The 25,338-nt window shown below is 41.7% G+C and overlaps 1 protein-coding gene across 1 annotated transcript in view; it reads right to left on the bottom strand.

The window, feature by feature from the left end:
* loxl2b (lysyl oxidase-like 2b) overlaps nt 1-23,572 on the bottom strand; it is a 43,766-nt gene extending 20,194 nt beyond the window's left edge. Inside the window, exons 1-4 of the mRNA XM_086207125.1 lie at nt 23,410-23,572; nt 18,894-19,247; nt 18,512-18,687; nt 2,635-2,846 (exon numbers count right to left, since the gene is read on the bottom strand). Of these exons, the coding sequence (XP_086063251.1) occupies nt 2,635-2,846; nt 18,512-18,687; nt 18,894-19,236 (731 nt within the window). The 5' untranslated portion in view covers nt 19,237-19,247; nt 23,410-23,572. The remainder of the gene's footprint in view (nt 1-2,634; nt 2,847-18,511; nt 18,688-18,893; nt 19,248-23,409) is intronic.
* Nucleotides 23,573-25,338: the final 1,766 nt, after the last annotated feature.

The raw sequence follows: 25,338 nt of genomic DNA, 5'->3' as shown, positions 1-25,338 counted from the left end.
TACCCTCACAACCAGGGAGCAACAAGATATCAGGAACATGAATTTCAGCATCTGATCTTATTTTTGTTCTTATTAATTACAGAGGCAATATACCACCACGTTTATCCTGTCATTAGTAGTTGTGACACCACTGTGATTTACCAAACAACAACAGTATGTCATAGTATTATTCTCTGTGGCTTTCAAACCGCACGTATATTAATACAGGATGTTATATCCTGCAGTCGTTCATGGGGCACAATTCTCAGGGAGCATTTCTAGGAGGCCATGTTGCCCTTTTCCCATCAAATCTGTGGGTTTTTGAAGAGGTGCTCTTCAAGATTTACCTTCAACCTTGGTTCTGTCTTTGATCTTGTTTCAATTATGAATTTGTTAAAATTACTGCCACAAAGCCCATTCGTTTCGGTTGGAAAGACCTATAGGATTTCTCCTTTTTCCAAATATAAATCTTTCAGTCATCAACCTGCTTAAAATGACGTCTAAAACAACTCCTCAGTCACTGCATAGAATGTATCAAAGATATGTTTACTGCCCAGGAGTCGCCGCGTTTTCCAAGTAATTATAACAGTGGAATTCTGTGTATCGGTTAAAATACAAAAAAATAAATAAATTCAACTTTAGTGTGTAAATAACTTGATAGGCTAGATCGCCATAATTATTGCAGGACATCTCCTGGCAGAGAACCGACAGTTGTCTACACATGCTTACGTCACTGCTTCACTCCGGTCAACTTGTTTGTGTTGCAGCTACAACAACAGCAGATAACTATTTTTGAGTATCATGCATCACCTGCATATCGACTTGTTTCACTGTCACAATTTGATCAGGATACAAAAGCAGGCAAATCACAGTTATAGAAAGACTGAAAAACTCAAACTTCCCTTCTGCTTTTAATTTGATCCGATACTGTGTTAATCAATAATAGCCTGATAGGTTAACTTTTGGTCTCTGATGATGCCACTCTAACGTACTTCTTGTACTTTCCTTGTCTTAATATGTGCCCCTACATTTTTCAAATAATCTTTATCCGCTGCGTGCCTGTGGTCTTCAGTTCCATAAGAACATTTTCATGTATATTCTGGTGTTCCCAAAATGACCCTGGCCAGAGAGCTAAATTAGAAGCTACGGATGCAGAGTCAGACTTGGGATTATGAAAGAGGAGACAGCTCTTGGCTCCGTGTCACAGCAGCCTGTAAAAGCACACTGCGTGTTTCATGGAGAGGCGATGTGGGAGCAGGGTGACACGTAGATGGAAAGTTGAAGAGCGAAGCTGTGGTTACCTAAATCAGAGGAGACTTCCAGCCTGCCAGACGATTACATCAACGTTAACTTGACTTCTATGAGTTTTATGGTACACTGTGATTAACCTGTGGCTCTTTGACCCATGTAAGCAAGATTTAGATCCCACACATGACAGCAGCTCTATGAAATGTACTGATGCTGGGTATGTGGCTTTCGTTTTCATCATATAAGTTCCTTTGATGTTGAGCACGTACTGCACAGAGCCAGAGGTGAACAATCTGCAGGGTCATTTCTCTGTCTTCAACGCCTAAAACCATCAGTCAGTAATGGGGGTGGTGTTTCAAGAAAGGTCCCATTTTTGAGTGTCAGCTTGAGGTTGTGCATATTTACAAGAAATATATAGTTGACATGTCGACAAATAAGTACTTTGCTACTTGGATACTGTATACGATATATGTATTTCTGAAAATAACGAGTGCTTTTAGAACAAAGATCAATATTTTCAGCCTTTCCAGAATCAACACGGATTTCTCCCAACCTGAATGACAAGAAATAAGGATTCCTCCAACTGTTAATGTCTGACACGCGCACACACGTGCACCCGCAAGTCAGTTTATGACTTAATTATACCTCAAGTATTTCAATTCTAACATTTTAAGTTGTGTTCCTTCCTACCGCTACCATGGCAGTTGGAGGACAACAATCTTGATCATGAAGATGGATGTTTAACATGTTTTACAACAGTTGCAAATGACCATCATGTCCCAATAAGGACATGAACAATAAATAATCTTCCTCTCTTTGAAGGGATGAGGAATAAAGTTATGATAGCTTCCTTATTTTATGAAAATGCTGTAGTTAAATAAAAGTATGAATCAAAATGAAACTTAGAACATTGTTAAGGTTTGGATGTCAGCACTCCCAGAGAATGTAGAAATTCATGAGAAACCTCAAGCCACTTCGCTAGTTTTTCAAATATAAAATGAATGCTAACAGTCACTGTACAGATTTTAAGCACAGTAATATTGATGGGGTGATTAAGGGTGACAAATTATGCTCTCATACTCTGACAACGGCGACAATCAGTTGTGAAACTGTAGCCAGAAAAACTCGACTGGGTAACTTGATTGACAAAGTTCTGCTCAAACATGCAGCTTCCCAGATCGCTGGTCCCTTTACATGCTTGTTTAATCTGTCACAAGAACAGAACAGTTTCCAAAAGTAAGGACGTAAATTTGTGTCCAGTGACTAAAGACAATAAAAAAATACTGCTGACAACAGACGCCAAGATCAAAAACGCCCCCTGACTCAGTCTCCGACTGGTGGCCACATTGTTCCGAGAACCATGACATTTAGCAACAGCGGCCACACATGCAGCAGACTGCTACTCACTTGTAGACTCTGGCGTTGTACTTCCTCTCCCCAGGGAAGCCGAACATGCCACAGATGACTCTGCTGTTGAACTGGGTCCACTCTCTGTTACAGATCTGCTTCCACTGACCACCATCCTTGACCTCCACGTAGCCCTCCGTCACAGGGATCCGTTTTCGGTACGATGACAGGATGGCTCGTATACGCACATCCTCAACTTGGATATCCAGGCTCTGTAGGTAACAAGCAGAGTAGTTGCATCAAAATACTAAGGAGATGTTGTTTCTTTTAACATAGAATTAGAAATATCAGATGTATGTTTTCATCTGTGAGCCCCAGCAGATGTTTATACTATACTGTAAGTGAGGAAATTCCTCAAGGCATTCCAAAGACACTGTGTTCATGTGGGGTGACTTTGACCTCTTTTCAGTTCTTTTCAGTTCATGAGAACCAGCGGACATTCGAGCCACATTTGGGAGAATTTAAAACATTTTGAAACATACTCTTTCAGTCAAGTGAAATACTGTATTTATTTGAAGAAAGAAAAGTTATTAGTTCTGCGTGGATGCATTATGTTTTCATCTGTTTCGAGGATGTCCCTCTGGAATCTGATGTAAACACACATCTGCCCTATCCTGGCTGCACTCACATCATATCAAAGTGTGTTTCCTGTGTTACATAAGAGGCAATCGGACACCCTCAGTCTGTCCCACCACCTGGAGCCCTACCACCACCGCTGCCGGTTGTAAATCTCCTCCAGACATTTTAATGCTGAATCACCTTATTAATACTAAACACCATTACCGTCTGCTCTGCAACTGTTTTTGGCTTTAAAAGCTAAAGGTGGCAACAGGGTTTCCATGGTAACACATGCAACACATACCAGTGTGTAGCAGGGAAGCAACTAATAAAACAAAAGCTGTCCAGACCCTGTGCTGTGAGTACACATGTGCTGCAGTGGGAGGTCACATCTTTCCAGACTACTGAACCACAAGTTCTATTGTCACATCTACTAGAAGGTTGCACTTTCACCTTTTCCTTCAGTCGGCCACTCTGAGTAAACACTCATTCTGTGTCTATCTGATTGTGTGTTTGCGTTCCACAACGAAACATTTCCACGTGCCATATATCAGCCGTTCTTAAACATCCTCCCACCCCATCACACCGTTGTAGCTGCTTATACTGACACATTATTTGCACTTTGCAGTAGAAAAGTGTCTTTACATTTCAGTTTGTTTACGTTGGTGTTTGAATGTGAATGCTACAAGCAGTGATTTCAAATTTTATTCAGGTTGTCAGAAAAATGTTACTTTCATGGGCCAGTGATGACAAATCATGGCTTTTTCTTGTCTGAGTGGATTTACATGAAGAGAGCCAATCAAGCTATAGTAACAGCTCAGTCAGGTCATTTAATTGGACTACTGTCTCTGTCCCAGTACACATGAAGAGGGAAGAATCAAAGCGTGTCAGCCTTCTGAAACGCTGAGTGACAGTATGTCCCCTGACAGCTGGTTGCATGAATTCCTTCGGGTTCTTTTGTGTCCCGTACAAAACAAGTTAGCCAACAGTGTCGCTGCTAAACTGCAGACTTAAATTCTAAGAATCAAGGTTAAATTCTGCAGTGGAACAGCAGAACGCCAGGCCAGGCTGGAAGCAGACTGAAGTGTGTACGTGTCAGTGTAATTCAGTTAGTATGACAGTGCAACTATGAAAATTTCGGTCTTTGGACTTGCATGTTTACCTGTATTTAAAAAATCTAGTTTTAGTCTGACACAATAATTCAACTAATGTCATGTAAAAATACTGAATAATAATAACAGCGTCAGCCATATCATTTTATTCAACGCAGTTTTTTGACTTGTGTAGAAGTCAATCAAACTGCTACAACAACCCAAATAAATATTTTGTGTAAATTTGACTGATTGACCTGTCAAGACGTTTTTGGGTTTGTAACGTGAGAAATCTCTGTGCAGTTCGAGTGAAGTACAAACCAGGGCAGAGCCCTCTCTGCCTTTTTCAGGGATTAAATAAACATTTTCCTCTCCCATAGACCAAACCCACATTCTTGTGCAAGCTTAGGAGAGGGAGCTACAATACAGCTGGTGTATGTGTGTATGTGTGTGTGTGTGTGTGTGTGTGGGGGGGGGGGTCGATTTGCTCAACAGACGGGACAGAAAAACAACCCAGAAGACCAAGACATCAAATAATGAGAAGGTTTCCAAAACTGGCATTTCCCTCAAAGGAGGGGCAGATGCCAGTGAAAACTACAAATCACCAGTCTGTAGATCCGTTGCTATTTTCTCCCAAAGATAACCACACTGATCCCTCAGGTCAGACTCAATTAGGTCTGAAGGGCAGAAAATATATCACTGAAATCACGCAAGATGATCGTGATCGGGACTTTGTTTGGATTGACTGGATAAACACGCATGACCTGGTGACAGACACATAATCAAGTCAGAGAGTCTGATGAACACAGTCCACCAGTAAACATACAACCAAAGAAGACACAACAGAGACTTGACCACAATCCTCGCAGAGATAAACGACTTTCTGCCAAACCTAAACTTCCCATGCATACATGCGACCATATAAAAGCTGGAGTTGGTCTGCCCCTCCCCCCTTCATTTAATTTATCTTCATTAATTTCCAGTCAAGCAATCAGATGTTTCTCACGTGATTCTTAGCAGACTGAAAAATGGGGCGATTCATTTCCAGAAAGGAGGAGATTTCTACCATGTGTGTCTTGTTTTGGCACACTCCAGTGAAGGTGGGGGGGCTTTTCCTGAGCGTTTGCTTGAGGAAAGCTGGTGCAGACGGAAAAGCCATTAGTGGGATGTTGTGTACGGCAGAGGTGAAGGGGTCCTCGATCTGTTGCATCGCTTTTCACAGCAGCAACTCCAAGGTTGTTCCACCTCAAAGGTCCCTTGTTGCAAAAAGAAAATCCCAAATAACGCTGATCATCTTACATGAACACCGACGGGGATCTTTCCCCCAGCAGGAGGGTGGCACGCCATTGCTTCCTAATACACTGCAGCTGGCGGGGAATAAATCACAAATAAGAGCCCAAAGGTGTTCTGTAGCAATGAGATATTTTATGGCTGACGTATCAGTATGCTAGCTGTGTTTATCATAAACGTGTTGAAGCTGCACTCATGATTCTGAGAGGAAAACGGTGAACATCTCTCATACTTCATAAGGCTGCTGGTTTACATCTTCACATCCAGCAGATGTCAGGCAATCATCTACCTTCTTTACCAGCTAGCATGCAATTTAATATTCCTCACGAAAAAAACAGGGTTCCAAGCTTCCGATGGATGGGAATTTGTGGAGTCCTATTATCCTATTTCGTCCCAGTTAAGAGCGTTCCAATTACAACGGGCAACAAATCTGCTCTGTTTGCACTGTCAGAACACAGAAAGGTGAACAACATCCACATCACCAAACACAGAAGAGGTGAAGCCCTGCAGGTCAATAGTAGTGAATTGCAGCCATGAAATTCCTGCCGACGAACTCCCTGTTTGCTCATGAATTCACTATAAAGACAAAATTCTTTAAAAAAACAAAAAAAACAAAAAACAAAACAGTGACAACATATCAAAACAAACATTTGCTGGCTGCAAAATCTAGAAAGATGCTAAAAGGAGCTGAGCTGAGTCTCGCCAAGCAACTATTTTAATATAAAGAGATGAGAAGCAGCACAGTGGTGCGGTGGTCAGCACTGTTGTCTCACAGCTAGAAGGTTCCAGGTTCAAGCCCCAGTTCAAGCACAGGATCTTTCTGTGTGAGTCTGCATGTTCTCCCTGTTCCTGCGTGGGTTCTCTCTGGTACTCCAGCTTCCTCCCACAGTCCAAAGACATCAAGAGGGGACGAGGCTGATTGATACTCTAAATTGACCGTAGGTGTGAGTGTGAGTGTGAATGGTTGTCTGTCTATATGTGTTGGCCCTGCAATGGAGTGGCGACCCCCCCCCCCCCCCCGCGACCCTTAACAGGAATAAGCGGAAGAAAACGGATGGATAATGATGAGAGAAAGAGCTTTTAAGGAGAGACTGGAAAAAAATGGCAGTTTAAGCAATTAAAGCAACCAAAGACAGATAATTGGTATAATGATTTTCAGCAGCCAGACTACATGTTGCTGTCCTGACTCATGTCTGTAGCTTGTCAGGCCACCACAGGCAATAAATATAAATAAAACTACAGCTGGAGACCAAGCTATGAATCACATCAAAACAAGACTCATCAGTAATGTGTTCAGCTGTTGCCCAAAAACATACTGAATAAGATTAAACAGTAAAAACTGTGAATGAATAAATCTGATTTATTTTAGAAAGCCATCCTATAATTTATTCTTTAGTCTCTGGTGATCAGTCTAAATCAAAGCAGAACAAAGAAATCTGCTAATTCAACCTTCAATACAATGACGAGCAGTTAAAGACAACATCAAACTATCCAGTACATTAACCCTTTATTACTTCAGCAGACGTCAAAAACAGCGCTGCTCCGTGGCTCAGTGAGGTCAGACAACCACGTGGTGACTTCTCTCAGTTGTTATTTATGTTATATTGTGATACACACACACACACACACACACACACACACACACACATATATATGTGCGTGTGTGTGTGTGTGTGTGTATATATGTGTGTGTGTGTGTGTGTGTATATATATATATATGTATATATATGTGTGTGTGTGTGTGTGTGTGTGTGTGTGTGTGTGTGTGTGTGTGTGTGTGTGTGTACCTTTAAGAACATGTTTTGCCCTGGATGGACAAATAACTATATGGTAAGTTCATTTCATTCATCTTGACTTTCAACATAAAAATGTAATATTTTTTCAAATTTCACAAAAGGAAAATAGTCTTGTAGTGTCCTGCAATGACAATGAAGGGTTGAAATTTGGATTTCCAAGTATTTCAATGAGTGCCCAATAAAGGGTGAAAGCCTCCACATCAGTGCCAGTGATCAGGGCTGGGATCTGAAGATGAGAGGAATGAGAAATGAGCGGAAACGTTACTGGAGCCACAAGAAGCAAAAACAGACATTATCATCTTCCTCATCATCACCAGAGACTGAGGGTGCTGCCCCATTCTCACATGTCAGAGACCATACAAAGTGACAGGAGCAAAGAGAAGGTTCAGTGTCTTGCTCACCCTGACATGGCCGGAGGAATCGAACTATTAATTTTCTGATTACTAGATGGCTGCCATGGCCCTCTGAGCCCCCATCAGCTGCTCCTGTTCCTCATTTACTGGTCCTTTCTGAAAGTTTTTGGCCTTTCTCCTATGCCCCTGTCTATCATCTAATCAATGTGCAAAGTGATCTTTTGCTCTTTATTCCTCAAAAGTTGCAAGAAAGTAAATATTAGACTTCAAAATGTTCAGAGTGTGAATTAAGTTCAGGTTTTTTTTTTTAAAGAAACATAGTTGCTGGACATTACTGCAAAATGGTTATACATTCCAGAGCCAATAGAAAGAGCTGTCTGATGTTTCAGATATTGATACTAACACGTGTAGAGATATTTCATCTGTGATATTGATCCTGATGTGATCCAGAGGACAAAAAACTGGCAGGCAACTTCTCTTCTCCTTGCAGTGAGAACAGGATCAAGAAGATTTTTAAAGTTGAAGAGGTCAACGCGTAAACAGGTGTGTACAGTAGGAAAGGGGGATAAGACATGAACAGTATCCCCAGTCATTCACTCTTCCTGTGGAAAAAGCTATTCTTGAATGTAGCCAAGGCTAATTTCAGGCTCTGAATTGGACAAATAAATAAGTTTTAGAGTTACTTAGCCTGCAATGCCCGGTAAGGTCACCTGTTGGCACAAGAGTTCTCTGTATACTGGCTGATTCTTTCTCACTCACTGCATGTCACTTTAGATATCACTGAATATAGATACGAAAGCTCGAGAACAGAAGGCTGACCCAGTAGCTTTGACAATATTTTTCCTCCACGGTCTACAATAGAGTTAAGACATTTGCCAGAAAAAATAAAGTGCACTAAACTTCAGAACACATGGTTCCAATAAAGGTCTTCAACATCTCTCTCTCTCTCTCTCTCTCTCTCTCTCTCTCTCTCTCTCTCACACACACACACACACACACACACACATCAGAGAGAAAAAAGACCAGCCGCTGAAAACCTCCAACATTCACGTACTTCCTGTAATTTTTAGCTTGGTTAATGCTCCTCTTTGGATGGCAAGTTTATTAATTGAATCATTATCAAAAACCCTTGAGAGATGATAATTCACCAGCTATGACACAAATTGAGGATGATGTGTTATTGGAGCTGGTGTTTACAAAGTGGGGAGAGTGTTGCATGAAGCCCCTCCTTTACCAATCATTAAAAGACCCTTTGTTAACAAAGTGGAAACAGATGTTGCACAAAGTCATGACAAAGCCCGGTCTGGAGCAGAAATGACAGTGATTCAATGGAAATGAGCTTTTTTATACCACATATGAAGCTGAGGCGGCATTACAACAGGAGGGAAATCAAAGACACACCTGGAACTGATTTCAGGGTACAAGGACCTGACTGGTGGTACCGCTTGTCTGATTTTGTATTTCAAAGGAATCATTTACAACACTGGTGTACAAATTGAAATGTTTTACAGAATCGCACGGCAACATACAAACAATCATATGGCACATAATGGGAACATTAAAGGTCACCGAGAATGAAAATCATCGTTTTCGTGTTTTTGGTGTTTATTCAACGTCCCCCAGTTGCGGGGAATACACACGAAATGTGAGGTAGTGTCATAACCTCTGTTTGAAGTATCTCCCTTTTTTTGAATTGCCGTGGGAAAATGGACCGATGTGTTTTTGGCTGAAGTGTTACGTCACAGTTCAGTCAGTGCCCCCCGCCCCCCCCCCCCCCCCCCCACACACACACACTCACACACACTGAACCCACTCCTTTCACACACGCCCCTTCGACATATTTCGGAGGGGGCGACTATGTGAGCAAGCCGAGTGGGTGCAGCTCTGTCGTGTCGCTCTCTCGTGTCGCTCGCTAGCGCGACACAAATTGAAATGTTTTACAGAATCGCACGGCAACATACAAACAATCATATGGCACATAATGGGAACATTAAAGGTCACCGAGAATGAAAATCATCGTTTTCGTGTTTTTGGTGTTTATTCAACGTCCCCCAGTTGCGGGGAATACACACGAAATGTGAGGTAGTGTCATAACCTCTGTTTGAAGTATCTCCCTTTTTTTGAATTGCCGTGGGAAAATGGACCGATGTGTTTTTGGCTGAAGTGTTACGTCACAGTTCAGTCAGTGCCCCCCGCCCCCCCCCCCCCCCCCCCACACACACACACACACACTCACACACACTGAACCCACTCCTTTCACACACGCCCCTTCGACATATTTCGGAGGGGGCGACTATGTGAGCAAGCCGAGTGGGTGCAGCTCTGTCGTGTCGCTCTCTCGTGTCGCTCGCTAGCGCGACACAAAGTGGAGACTGCAGCAGCAGCACTGACTGAGCAGATTGATTGAACGAATGGCCTCGATAGAATTGAGACCTTTGTTTTATCTGCGCTGTCTGTCGCTAGCTGGCCTGGCCTGGCTTGAGGGGGAAGGAATCTCGCCAGCCAGGCAGGCTACCAAGGGGCCAGGCCACCGGGAAAACTCCCGGTTGTCCCGATGGCCACCCCGCCACTGCATATACGGCTGGATCTGTGAATGGGCCATGGCTACTTGGTATCTTGTCTTACGAATGTTGTTGTATGATATGGACTGTTGTCAACTGACAGTAGCAGTCACCCTGAGCACCGGCGACAGTTTGCCGAGAAAGTGGGAGTACTTTCTTTTCAGTGACAGTGAGGGCAGCCAATCACCAAGTAGTAGTTAAATGAGGTTGCCAGATAAACGACGGCAACCGATCGCCGTCAACTCATGCACTTGCATAAATAATTAGGTTGCCAGATACGGTCAGAAACGACCCCAAAAGGGACAAACGACACATTCTAAACCCAGCATGGTAACATAGCGGTTTCAGAGAGCCTTTTAGGAAGGTTCTGAGCCATTACACACCCAACCATTTTTTTGTGGGGTTACATATCACACCACAGAACAAGAATGAATACCCTGTTCAACCTCTCTATGGCACCTTTAAATGGTCCGATGCTTCACACTATTACGTAGCACATAATGGCTTAAAAGGTTAGGGTCAGGACCCATAGGTGAATGTGAGTGTGAATGGTTGTCTGTCTTTCTGTGTTGGCCCTGCGATGGACTGGCGACCTGTCCAGGGTGTACGCCGCCTCTCGCCCATAGCTGCTGGGATAGGCTCCAGCCCCCCCACAACCCTTAACAGGAATAAGCGGAAGAAAATGGATGGATGGGTTTAAACTGTTTGAGTTGAGCTCAATCTTGTTTTCAGTGAGCTTGTTTCATGGATAGCAGAGTGACCTGATTGGATGACAGGGTGAAGCTAGGGAAGGAGAAATGCCTCCATCCTGACTGATGGGTTGCAATAGTAGCAAGCTGTCACTCACAAAGTTGCCATGTCCTCAAGTATACCATGCAAATCATGTAGCCTACTCTAAATGGGACTGTAAATTACACCAAGTTGATGCTGCAATTCAGAAAATGTGACTTTACTACAGCACAAAAGGTGACTTATGTACTTGAGATCGTATGGTGGCGAGTGCAGGTGCAGCAACAGGTCTGCTTATGGGTTTGTAGAATACACACAAACTATATACTGTATGTCATCCATCAAAGTACTGCAGCGTTTAGCCAGCGTGCCTTCAACAGAAAGAAAGCATGTGATGTGAAATCAAACTACTACGGATAAATATGTGATGGCTCCACTACAAACACAACTGTGGGTAAGTTGATAAATGCTAAAGACACAAGGTTTGCTTGCTTACTACGTAAATTGAAGGGTTAAGGGCCAAAGTTAGCGAAAAACGTGTCAGCTTTATACATCAGCTGATGAAGAATTTTAGACAATCTGATTTTGTTTTGCAAAAAGTCGCCCCCTGCTGGCCATTAAAAATAATTTCGGTCTAAGGCACATCTTCATTGCATAATTTTTTTTCCACCCGAAAGCACAGTTTTAGCTCTGGAAAATGTTAATAAAAGAACTTTGAGTTCAGGTGTTTGCGTCAAACATCTATTTCCAAAGTCAAGAATTACCTGGGTTTTAAATATGATTCAAACTCTATCTGAGCATGTTATTGAGTCTGGCCTGAGCTTGAATAACACATTCATGTGAAACAATCTGCAGGTTGTGTAGGAAAGAAAGAACAGCTGTTGAGCAGAACGAACAAGAATCTAGCACAGCAATGACGAGCTGACTAAATGTGTCTGTTCTGCACATGACACCAAACCCATGAAACCAGTCAGATCATCGAGGGTGTAACCTCCGCTTGCAATGATGCAATTTATCAGCCTTGAAGGGCAAATTCCCACAGACCACAACTTGCAGCAAATTCACATTTCTTGATCCTTGATTTGAGAATGTGACTCTCCAGGGTCTCAACATCCGCCTGTTTCACACTGGGAATGTGAAGCCTCAGGGTGAAAGCTTTTACATAGCTGCAGAAACATCTGCCAGCTATGTAAAAAATAATTAACACTTCAAATCATTTTCAGACTGTGTCACAAACCACAGCCATGTACAAAGTCAAGTTTGTAGTGCAGTGCTGAAGGGCTGACAAGGCAATTTATTGCACCAAACCAGGACATGAGATTTACATGGACGCGACTGGAAGATTTGACCTTAAAGAGTCAAACGGAAAAAATGAGAGAAAAAGAGAGGAAAATGCCAGCAGTATAGCCTGTAAGCAATGACCTCATAGCTAATCTGCTCTGCAAAGGAGGGGGGAAAGCTGCAGCCAAAAAAAAAATAGAGAGCAAATAGAGAGCAGATCTTTAACTCTTTTAATCCCCGCTGTTGTATTTCACTGCTACCTGTTGAAGCACGACTAGACCAGAAGATTTGTCAGGACAAGAGAGCAGAGAACCAGACGTTAAATGAGCCAGGCAGCATGGGATGTGGCCTGTGGGCATCTGGTATCACCTCCATCACACTTCACAGGGAGGACGTGTTGCTCCAGCTTTAGCTGGACATTTTTCTCTCATTTGAGAGTGTATTTCGCTGAATAACTCACTTTATATTCTTTCAAGATATATATATATATATATATATATATATATATATATATATATATATACACATACATACATACATACATATATATGTATATACATATATACATATATATATATATACATATATATATATATATATATTTGTGGAAAAGTTGAGAGATGAGAAAAATGGGACATGTATGCTCTTGTTACTGCTGATCATTTGTAATGAAGAACAAATGCAGTTACAACTTAGTTATTAGCTTCTAGCCAGCTAAATAAAACTGTACAAAATTAGAATTTTAACGTTAAAATATTCTGGTCTTCATATCATTTTGGTCATACGGCGATTAGGTGGTGTACCACCACTTTTTTGTATCCTGACAACAGAAATAAAGCAGATTTTCTAGGTGTTACCATGTTGACTGTATGCTTTTGTTATGCTCTATTTACAAAGGAGTGGGACCACAAGTTTGCTAACACAACAGTGCATGTTTTATTGTGTTAGTTATTTGTCTTAGATAGTCACAAATAAGATGCATGACCTCATCCCCATGCATCCTACATGCTAAATATATTATGTCCTCTCGCTTCCTGAACAAATGCATGTGCTCCAAGCTGCCCGAAGCGACATGAGGCAGTGGTTCACTCTAGCAAACGCCGGAACACAAAAATTCAAAGGGGCTGCTTTGTCAGCGCTCCAAGTTGAAAAACTGTTAGGGGTCACAGCGTTAAAGACAGTCAAGCCAAGTCCATTCTATTTTTATAGTGCCAAATCACAACAAAAGTTAGTTCATGACACTTTAAAAGTCAAGCAGGTCTAGAACTGCACTGTTTTGCTTAATTTATACCCAACAATTCTCCATGAGCAAGCACATCTTGCAACAGCAGCAACAAAAACGTTCCGTTTTAGCAGGCAGGAGCATAGAGCAGGTCCAGGCTCAATGGAGACGGCCTTCTGCTTTGACCGGTTGGGGAGAAAGAGAGCAGGAAAACAGTGGAAAAAACAGTAAATCTCCAAACACTGTCTGACAGTGAGTAATTAAAACCTTACAGATTCTATCATGCAGGGATAACATTTTTGGTCAGTCTCATCGTGATGCCAGGAAAACAAGTGATCACAGCATCAAGATATTTGGCAACTGGAAGGGTTTGTTACACCCATCTGACACCTACTGCGTTGTCATGGTCGTTAATGTAGCTACCCGTTAAAATCAAATTGATTACATTACCAGCACAGTAAATAATTGCAGAGTTAATAAAACAAGCAAGCACTTCCTTTTAAAAGATACATCATGCCAACAAGAGGGTTAACCAAACCTCCTGAGGCAAGAGTTTCTGTCCCTGCTCAGAACTACTCTGACACCTTGTTTCCACATATGTGCACCTGGAGTCTGTCATTTCTGTGTAATACAAGGAGCGTGTCCCCATTCGGTGTTGGAAATACGGTCTGCTGATTAGTCCAGGGCAACAGACTAATATTGTCTTTTTTCAGCACTGAGACATGTGATATATATACATTGAAGACGACAGAGAAAAGCAAGTACTGCTCCAAAAATAACGTAAGAGATCATGGAGGTCCCCATAAGAAATGAATGGACCTCCTGCGTATTAATGTTCTTAGGCTATGAGTGGGCTAAATAACAGGCATTTTCTCCACAGCCATCTCTGCAGAGATATTCCACACATGTAGGTGTAGAAAAACAGATAAATTAGCCTCTCAACACGTGCTGATCAGTGGATGTTTCCATCGTGTGCTCTGTTGATTATACTGCATTACAGACAGCAGACATCTGTGTGTGGAAACGAAGTTTTCAGGGACAAGTGCAGCCAAAAACGTGCCAGCATACCACAGCCACTCACTTCAGGGGTCATTCAGGTCTGTACCGACCTCCTGGCGTCCGCCACACATGCACTCACCCACTCGTTGAGAAGGATGACTCATTGGACCGCATCACTTTTTTTCCACAGGAGTACTGATGGTTTTTGCACACTGGACCCTGAGCTGTGTATTCATCTTTCTAATGAGGGGTTCAACCCTGCTTTAATACGACCACATCCTGCAATGACGTTCACCTGAGGAAGAGTCGCTAATGCACATGTAAAGCAGTCACTGTTCATTTTAAAACAGTTGAGCGAGCCATTTGTGTCCATTCGAGACTCTCTGGGCCTGTGCAGTATTTTTACACAAGCCGCTGAGGATGAATTGATGTTAAGTGCCTACTTTTACCATGCGATTACAATTCTGAGCCCTAATTATATCTCCCCAGACGTGCTACACCGCTGACAGACACGTCTATAAAGATCTTTTGTGTAGACAGTCACCACATCAGTGGACATTTCCCTGTTTTGGTTCCTCCCAGAGTGTTGAGTTGAATGAATCAGTTGTTGACTACAGTACTGTACACATCATTTGGATAAATGAAGTAGTCTGTTCGTGCGGTATGGAAATGGATGCTGCCAAGCATCACACCTTATAAATGCTGGAATTTCTTAGCGTTGAAAAGGTTTGAAAGGGAAAGGAATGCATTCACATGACTTTCTGTCACAGACTCTCGAGTAAAGTGCAGCAGACTTCCTCAAAGCACCACAGACAGAAAATACAGATAAAACAGAGAGAAAGAAGTGAACGCTGGGTGCTAAATATCTGCCAAATTCTGGAGCTTCCATGGAACGATGTGTTTTTTTTTCTGCAAGTTTACAAGGCGGTGGAAAAACTGGGCATGTTCAACAGGGAACACCTCTTATTTAAGTAGAGAGCAAAGCACTCATAGAGAGGAACACAGATGTCAAAGGTCAGCAACACGTGCACCCAAGGGTTCATGTTTCACCTCCCTCTTAGGTCACTCTCTGGGTATTTCCTTTGTGGTTGACTGAGGTTAGCATCACCTGAGAGGGCAGACTTCTCAGGGGTTCAGGAGCCTACTAATCATCTTATACCACAAAACCCCTTAACGGTATGTCATCATTGCTGCCATTACACACCAGAATGTGCCTGGGTGAGTCACCAAATGACCACTTCCAGATGATAAGGCCAGGCGCGGCTGTGGGTTTTATGGTGGAAAAGCTGAGTCAAATCGTCAGCTACTATCCCTGCGTGATTCCAGACATCTAGACCTCTCTGCACAGTTATTACCTTTACTCTGCGTCTGTAAGCCTCTGCATGAAGTCCAAAAATCCAGCAATTAGATTCAAAATGTAACAATGTGAAACAGCAGAAATCTATAGAGCCCTCCTAGTTGCTTTTGAAAAGAAAAGCTCTGTTGGGTTATCCCTACAGATTTTGAGAAATACTGTATTAATGATGGTGGGCAACAGGGAGACAGAGGCAGAATTAGCTCATAACATTGGAATGTGGATTCATGAGGCCTGCACAGTGAGCAGAAAGATAACATTCTGCTTTTGGTGGCAATTACTTTCCTGCTTATTGGTTGGCGTGGAGAGCAATGATCAGCAAGGCCTTAAAACGTCCGTCCAGACAACTCTTGACAGTTATGAGCGCAGCACCCAACAATTACCAGTTTAACATCACTTTCCCCGACACACACGCGCTGCAGGCTGTTAAAAAGGGACTGTTATTAAAACGCAAAGTCAGGGTGGGTTATTGGCTTTAACTGAACAGGACTGCTTCAAGCCAAGACACAATTAAAAGGGACCTTTTACTGATCAGCGCTTCAGAATCTGATGAGTCACTGTGAGAAGCTGTTTTGAACTTCAAAGTCATGACCCAGCCTGGACATGAGTGGCTGCTCACACTCCCTGGGCTTACATACACAGTGGCAGCAGAGCTATAGTTTTAGATTGATTCGTCTAGTCAATTAGACTATGTTGTACTAGTGGCCCTGCAATGGACTGGTGCAGGCTGTTCAACTTGTGGGTTTAATACCTACAGAACGTGCACAGAATGTCTTGTTTGGGGCCGATTAGCAATAAGCCAGAGCTAAAAAATGTTAGAGTGGTTCTAGAAGAATCAGGCACAACATCTCAGAGACAGGAAGAAAACATAAACCCAACCATGAATGGCAGCAAGGATGGAGAAAGTTTTATTGCTAGTGCCATGAAGTCAAGTTAAGCTCACATCCCTGAAATATCAGCTGACAACTGGTCAACTTGAGCTGGCTACCCAGTTATCCTCTTTCATGCATTCAGTTGGCTGATCTGACTGGTTTGAGTTGGCTGATCTGACTGGTTTGAGTTGGCTGATCTGACTGGTTTGAGTGCTCTCTATTGCTGTATTTAAGCTACTTCATCTCGTAACCCACCTCCAGACCAACTCCAACTTTATATTCCGTGTCAGATATACGGTAATCAGTGTCAGTTTTACAGGAGTAAACATACAGTAAATCTACTCTATGTGTTCCATAGGGGGATCTTTGCTGTTTCTGCTTTGTCCTCATTTGGCTTTCCATGTACGCTCATTGACAAGCAGGGAGGTCCCAAAACAGAGCCACACATCCAAATTACACTTATTGCAATGGCAATTAAGTTTTCTTTTAGATGAAAGTGGTCCTGACTGAATTAAAGACCATCCATATAGACGCCTTTGAGTTGAGGCACTGTGTGAATAATAGTCCTTGCTATAAACTGAAGTTTTACAGTATATAAAGTTCCCTGAGTGTGAGCAAAGCAGACCAAAATGCCTTTCCTAGGTTACGTAAACCAATTATATGCATTTAACTGTGATTAACCACAAAAAAAAAAAACCTTCACGTTGACAATGTGAGCAGACAAGGATTAAAAAGTCATTAACTCCTGATGTTATGAAAAAAAGGGGGCAGAATTCTCTCTGGCTGCTCCTAAAACTTGATGGTCATCAAGCGTCTTCACATTAAGCTCAGAATATTCTTTTTCAGGAAAGTGTGGTGGAATCCCACTGTACTGTCATAATAGTATTTATGTAAATTTGAGGCAACTTTTAGATGAAAATGCTGGTACTGAAACCTTTGATCTGTGCTTGTTTTATCTCGGTAAAACCTAAAAATTGTTGTTGTAGCCATGGGCTTTGAGCAATGACCAGTCACAGCAGCTGGTGAGAGCTATGCTAGGTTAGCTGGCAGGACCTCACTTTACTGGCCATATGTCATGTTTAACAACTAGAGGCATTCCAGCCAGCAAACAGCGACTTGATTCACCAACTTTCGGCTGCGGAACCATCAGGTATACCCACCTGGTTTTGGCCTGCTCAGCTAGGAGCACCAGCCCTGCTAGCATGGCAAGTGCCCAGGTATGCCAATCCATCCTGAAATTCACCATCATCACAGTCTATATGGCTAAATTCAATCAGTCACAACAACAAACTCATATTGAATACAAAATACTCTCCATTTCGGATATACTGTAACTTGTGCTTTTACAGCATCTATACTAACTTGTTAGCTTGTTGTGAACAAACAATCATTTTGATGGGACTGCACGTTATAGAACAGTTTCTGAGAGAGTTCTAACCAGAAAAGAGTCCCATCGTTTACTCATTCAGAGAGATGGAGAACACCATCAAAGCTACCTAAATTATGAGTTGGGCAACTGAATTCTTGAATTATTGATGAAAATCAATGATACATTTTATGAAATTCAATAGTTCTGACAGTATTAAAGAACTGATAAAGCCCATGATACAAAGCCTTAATGAACAGCTGTAATAAAATCTATCCGTCTCCTTACAGGCTGATTGGGTGTCAGCTAGCAAATGCTACCAACTTCATCAACAGAATACCTACATACAAAGTACTCGATACAACACACCAGGATGGCTTTAGTGTAGATGTGTCCATGGTTTACCTCCACATGGTTGGGCAGAGTATTGACAAATTTAAATCCTGGGATCCTCTTATCACTGCACACCACGCCTACATCTTCAGTGTGCTTGCAGTCCGACACACCAATCCCATTGGAGGGACACAGCGCCAAGGTCTTCTCTTTGCCAGTACAGTGGAGATTGTCAAACCAGATGGGTCCTGATGAAAACAAGAAGTTCGTGAATGCTTCCATGGGGAGAATCTTTCCCATTTGGAAACAATTCAGGAACAATTTTGTCAAGGCTATGTTGGTTTCTCTAAAAGAATTTGGAAAATTTACCATTTTCCATTTAGTAATGGTACAAACAAGTCTTAAATTAAAAGAATGCACCTTAAATCAATGTACTGAGTTGCTGTTTTTTTACCTTCTCCTTTCCCATATTTTGAGGATGGTGACCAAGAAATGGCTTCCAGGTAGCCCAGCTCCCGACACACCACCTGGGCAGCGTGGATAGTGAAGTCATCATCACATACAGTTCCCCACGCTCCGTTGTAGAAAACTTCCACGCGGCCCTCGTTGTGTTTCCTCTTATCTCCAGCCAGTCGCAGCTGGATCCTGGGAGTGTCCGGTGCCAGCTGGGGGGCAACGTATTGCTCCTGCTGTGGTTCTGGGTAGCCCGGCGGGTAGCCTAGGTGCTCATACTGGGCGAGAGCCAGCTCTAATAGCACTAGTAGACTGCAGCAGGACAGGAACTTGGTGGCCAGCATTTTGATCAGAACTAAAGGGTAAAAACAGAAGAGAAAGATGTCCATAATGTTGACTTTTCCACTGTCTTTCCATTGCAAAGAAGAACATAACACCTAAAGGAATAGTGAAGGTGAAATCATGTGATGTCTTTATTTTCATCTTTGGCTGGACTCAAAGGGTAGTATTTCCCAGAACATCTAGACTTACACAAATCCTTGAACATATTCCTCAGTTGCAGCTAAATGTGTGAAGAATAATTGTTTCAACTTCAAACAACTTTAAAGCCCCTTCAACAGCTCAAACTGTCCACAAAGTCAGTTAAAACAGCTTAAAAGCGACATTTTGTAATTTTACTAGGCTGCAAAATCTTCTGACAACACATGGTAGAACATAGGATGCTGGTGCATGCAAACAAAAGGAGCAGACGAATGAGAGGTGAAACAACTGATACTCACTGAGCAGAGAGGAAACATGTTTGTGCTTCAGGAATGACATTGGGATGATATTTTAGGGAGCAAACCCAGAAGTTAGCATCTCCATCAGTTCCCTCAACCAAACGTCAAAGGGATTTTTACTTAATATTTGTATTTTTGCTGAATTAAGCTTTGTGGCAGCACACACTTGCACGTTTTGCATTTCACAAATGAACATCATTTTTTATGATTTTTTTTAATCAATTTAATGTAATTTTCTTTCCTTGTTTTATAGGAAGGTAACTATTACAATTCAACTGAATTAATTTCACATTACATTTTCCCACAAATTAAATAACTTCAATCACAGAAACAAATATACAGTAAAATAAAAACTGATGATAGGAAGAGGAACAGTGATGGGAGGGAGGTGGCGTACCTGTTTATTACACATCATGAGCTGGACTTTAATAGCATCTTCATTCCCTGAGTCTGTCTCTGGGATAAATACTGTTCCAGTTTTTTGTGTGATCCCTTAATATTTGAGTTAATATTTCCATGGCTAAAGTTTGTTCTATTGTTTAATGACTTGAAGTTAGATTTATTGGATTTTACTGTTTTACCATGTCCTTGTCACAAGAGTCATGGCGTCACACGCAATAAGATGATTAAAACATCCATCCATCCATTTTCTTCCACTTCTTACTATTAAGGGTCTCGGGGGGGCTGGAGCCTATCCCAGCGTCTACAGGCGAGAGGCGGGGTTCACCCTGGACAGGTCGCCAGTCCGTCGCAGGGCCAACACACAGAGACAGACAACCATTCACACAGAGACAGACAACCATTCACACTCACAGTCACACCTACGGTCAATTTAGAGTATCAATCAGCCTAGTCTCCAATTGCATGACTTTGAACTGTGGGAAGAAGCTGGAGTACCAGTGAGAACCCACACAGGCACAGAAAGATCCCGTGCCCGAGCCAGGACTCGAACCCGGAACCTTCTTGATGTGAGGCCACAGTGCTAACCACTGCACCACCGTGCAGCCCTGATTAAAAACAATGACACACAATTCTATATTTCTATCAAATTTAGTACCCAATTTAATTTCAAAATTCAGAGGTTCTTTCTTGTCAAAAACATACACCAAAGCTTTCTCAACTTCTTCTCAACAGGGCGTCAGTGTAGGACAAATTCAGAATGTATGGATAGAAATTTCTACTTGCCTCCCACATCCTCACATCCGGGGATAAAATTTCCCAGGTACATCTGAGAACACAGGGCAGCACGGTGGTGCAGTGGTTAGCACGTCACCTCACAGGCTATATATACTATATAAAGTAGTATATAATAAAATATACTCCTATTAGTAGTATATTTTATTTCTTTTTTTAATCAGGTATTGCATGACATCATTTTCAGCATTATCCTCTAAATGCTTCGTAACGTTGCTCTTTTATGATTGTTGAAGTGTCAAATGCGGTCACCGGGAGAACAAAGACAGCATTCAGGCATAAGCAAATGTCAAGCTTCTTCTTTCTTCAGGGCAACAACGGGTTACGTTTAGCTACTTCATGTGTTTTTACTCCTGTGCCGTTCTGTGCTATAGAATAAAACGTGAATATATCTTAAGCTGGAGACCTTATTTCAAATATTTAACGTAAAATGTGTTAACTTTGAGATAAAGGAACAAGACAATCAACAATGCTAATTCGTTTTTTTGACTTTCTAGGTCTCATTATACAGGCCTGTAAAGTTCTGCATACAATGACTAAACACGTAGGATAACAGCTCTACACTTTCTGAACAAATTGCATATTTTGTATCATTTCATGACTGGCTAATTATAAGAGCTCAATGGAGGATGTAAAGTAGTTAAATATGACTGTCATTTTCTGTAACTGCTGAAAATGAGTCCAAAAAAAAGCCAGACTTGTACTTTAAACTGATAACCTGCAAAGCTGTGTAACGTCAAACTCCCACAGAAAAAATACAGATACATTACAGAAGCGCTGTTATCTGCGCCTGAGGAGAAAGAATAACTCTCAATTCCTAGTCAAATACTGACCAAACCCAGAGTTCATGACTGGAAAAAAAAAAACCCACACGCATGAATCATAAGTCGTCAGCACCTGTGTTTCCACGAGCCAATCAAATCTTTAAAGCTCAAGTTCGTGCGCTTCTTCCTTTTTTTCGTTCAACTATGTGTGAGAAGGGAGCAGCAGGGTTTCTTCTTTCCTCATTGTAACGTGGCAGTGGTTACACAAGCTAGAAACAACATTAGGGAATGAAGTGATGGAATGAAGCCTGCAGCCTCCTGGTCCGCCTACAACGTGTGAGTGCGAACAGCCATGCTGAGAAGAGAACAACATGGTTGGCATACACGTAACCACAAGCCAACCTTTAATCTGTTTTTCAGTTGAGATTAAGGATGATCAACCAGTTTGCGGGATCCACTCCACCACAGAGGAGAGTATCCTGGCTGTAGCGCTTCTCTCCATTGCACAATGTCAAGAAGGCAGAAATTCTGAAATCTGAAACCTCCAGTGCCTTTTGCTTCACAAACAATGACATATCCATCTGGACACGAGAAGTCATGCTCACTCAAAAATAGAGGTATTAATGTAAAATGGCACATATGCTTGTAGCTAAGGGTTTACACTTTAGAAAAACACCCTTCGTTACCTAAAAAGAACAGCTGTGACCTTCATGAGTGCACAACTATCTCCTGAACAGGGTCTCCACCTTCAAATACCACACGCCCCGATACATCTCTATTTTTGAATGTGAAGGATAGCTACAAATGCAAAACATGATGAACGTCTCTTTGACAACACTTCCATCTAACGTTAATGCTGTTGTGACATAAGCAAGGTCAGAAGGTCATTTTGGGCCCTAAATATACCTACAGTCTCACCTGCTGCTGGGCGGAATCTATGCATTGGCAGAAAAGGTCAAACAGTCATTTCATAAGAATGCCAACTGCTCGTCTCTTTAAAGCTCACGAAAAAAGAGCTTCGCTGTAAATATTTGAACCCCAATTTCTTTATCATCGACGCTGGAATTTGAATTTTGAATACATAATACATATTGATACATAATCAGCCAATCACTGACGTTTCAGGCTGCGAGCCTCAATGGGAAAATAAGAAAATAACAATTTTTGATATTTGATTCATCATGTCAGCCCTTTTCCAAATAATTTTTTTTTTTTTTTACTAGTTCAAGAAATATAAAATATCAGAATTTGCCGCTTGACTAATTGAGACAGAGACTTGAGAGTCTTTTGGTTTTGGATGGCAGTTATTCCATCACGTCACTTTAGGTTGCAGGAAATATGATGAACATTTTACAGAGTTTTCTTGACGTTTAATAGACATTAAGACCCTTCGATTAATCGATGATGGAAAAAGTTACTTTTTTCCATCTAACAAGCCATAACCCTCCAATAACGTACTCTGATATGATACCAACAATAGCTATGATCTATCTGCTATCAAAGAATCCATCAGCCTATGAACCGTTAAATCTTTAACAATGCTATTCAAGTGTGGCTCACAACTGAATACACAACAGATATTTTTACAGGAGCAAATCACTCTAGATAACGTGCTTCTATTGTGTAGAAAAAGCTCCTGATCATGTAACTGATTTTTGAGCCCTGCAGTTAAATCACAGGACTTCAGAAAACCCAGCAAGGCTGACAAACAGAGACTACAACTGGAATGTTCCATTCTTGAGAGGACTTCGGCGTGTTTTCATCCTCTGAATAAACTTACTTTGCTCGTCGGTGTTGTGTTCTGTCCCTCTAGAAAGTGAGAGCTGAAGAAGAGCAGTCCAGTGAGCACACACACGCACACACACACACGCACACACACGCCAGAGCCCGACGTCAGCAGCCTCTTTTGATTCTGCCCCTCTCTTTAACTTTCAGACCTTCATGCAGAACCTAAGTCTTGGACCAGAGCTGCGGAGGCCACGCCCACTGACGCCCCCCTTCAATGACCTCACCGGAGGGGAGATGGATCAGGATGTGGAAATATCGGATCCAACGCTGAATGTACAGGAAATGCTGCTTTCAAGGACGGACTGATAAAACTGGAAATGCCTTCATGAAGAGGCTCTTACCACACCCTGTCAGAGGTTATTGAATAATAATAGATTAAGGACAACAACCATTCATCAAACAAACAAGCTTCATTCATGACAGTGACACATAAAAATGATAATATATTAAAAATATAAATCATAAAAACATAAAATTATGAAATGCTAAATTAAGGCCAGATGTTTTGTTTTTTTTCAATTTCATTTAAAATGTATCTCATCATCCTAACTTAAATGGAAGCTTGTTCTAACAACAGTTAAGATGTCTCTGCGAGATAATTATTCACTTACGGATTATAGTCTAATTACATGTTAATGTAATTGATAATTATTTCTTTCAAGTGATATCATTTGATCCCCTGCTCCCTGAGACAAGTTGTGGTCCCAAATGCACCTGATGCCTTCATCATCCGTGTGTGAATGTGTTCACATGTTGGCACCTTCTGTAACATCCTCTTCCAACAATGCACAGATGCATGTATGATTGGATGCCCGTGAATATGTTGAGAAGTAGCTTAGAAATGTAAAACATTTACCATCGGCCCTGAGGTGCAAATTACAGCAGGCAAGAGAGCACACAAACAACGGTTTGTGGGGAATAACTGCAACAATTGCAAAGCTTGATAAAAATAACAACATATTAAATGTTAAATTATAAATTACTGCAGCAAATTGGAAGGTGAGGAACCTTTTTCTTATCAGCAAGCATAGTTTCTGATTGGCTATATTTGAAACGTGGGTGATTTAAGAGTCACTGTTTTAAAAAAAAAAGAGGAATACAAAGAATCATTTGCAATCATCGGATTACAGCAAAACTTGTTGCAAAAAAATAAAAACTACATGACAAAGTATAAAGGCAATGTTCTGGTATAAATAAGACAAACCAGTTTCGATTATTATCAACCATCCAGTCTTCAGATATTACTGTGATGCAGGGTAAACAAAAGCTGACCGTCATTTGTCGAATCCTAATTATATAAACAGTCAGTGGTCCAATCAGTGACGGTCTTTGTCAACAACAGGCATCTGCTTTAAAGTGAAGCTTCAATGAAAAAGAGTACTTTGCCTTTTGAAGCGTTCGCAAATATCAGCCCATGAGGGGACATTTTCCCCCCTGCATCCCTTTTTTGTGACTGCAGAATGCAGAAAGAGCCAGCCATGTATATTTAGCTCATAGCTCATAGAAACTTGCGGCTCACAGTTACAACGCCCTTCCAGCTCAGGGCGTGTACATGGAAACGGCAAGTTCAAACACTTGCCGTGTTCTTTTGAAACGACTTTCTTGCATTTGTTTGTGATAACGATGGAGTGGATGAAGTGCGGCTGGGTTTTTATTTCAGCTCATATCAAAGTCCTTATGGATTTCAGCTGGATACAGAAGACAGGTGGATTATACAAAGTGCTCAACAATTCCTGAACAGATGTTTCTGGGCAGCTTTGCTGTTGATTTGCTGCTGTAGCTGCTGTTAGCCATTAGCTTCATGTTAAATATCCTCTTTCTTCATTCTAGAGTCACAAAGAAGTAATTCAGGGAGAAAACATTAGTTTGCTCAAGTTACAGTACCTATTTGGGAGAGCTTTTTCTGTGTGAAGCGCAGCTT

Source organism: Aulostomus chinensis, chromosome 6 (assembly GCF_037954235.1).
Source record: "Aulostomus chinensis isolate RoL2024-O1b breed Wild chromosome 6, RoL_Achi_v1.0, whole genome shotgun sequence".
Classification (NCBI taxonomy): Eukaryota; Metazoa; Chordata; class Actinopteri; order Syngnathiformes; family Aulostomidae; genus Aulostomus; species Aulostomus chinensis.
Note: the sequence above shows the minus strand (reverse complement) of the source record. Positions and strands in the feature narration are given on the sequence as shown.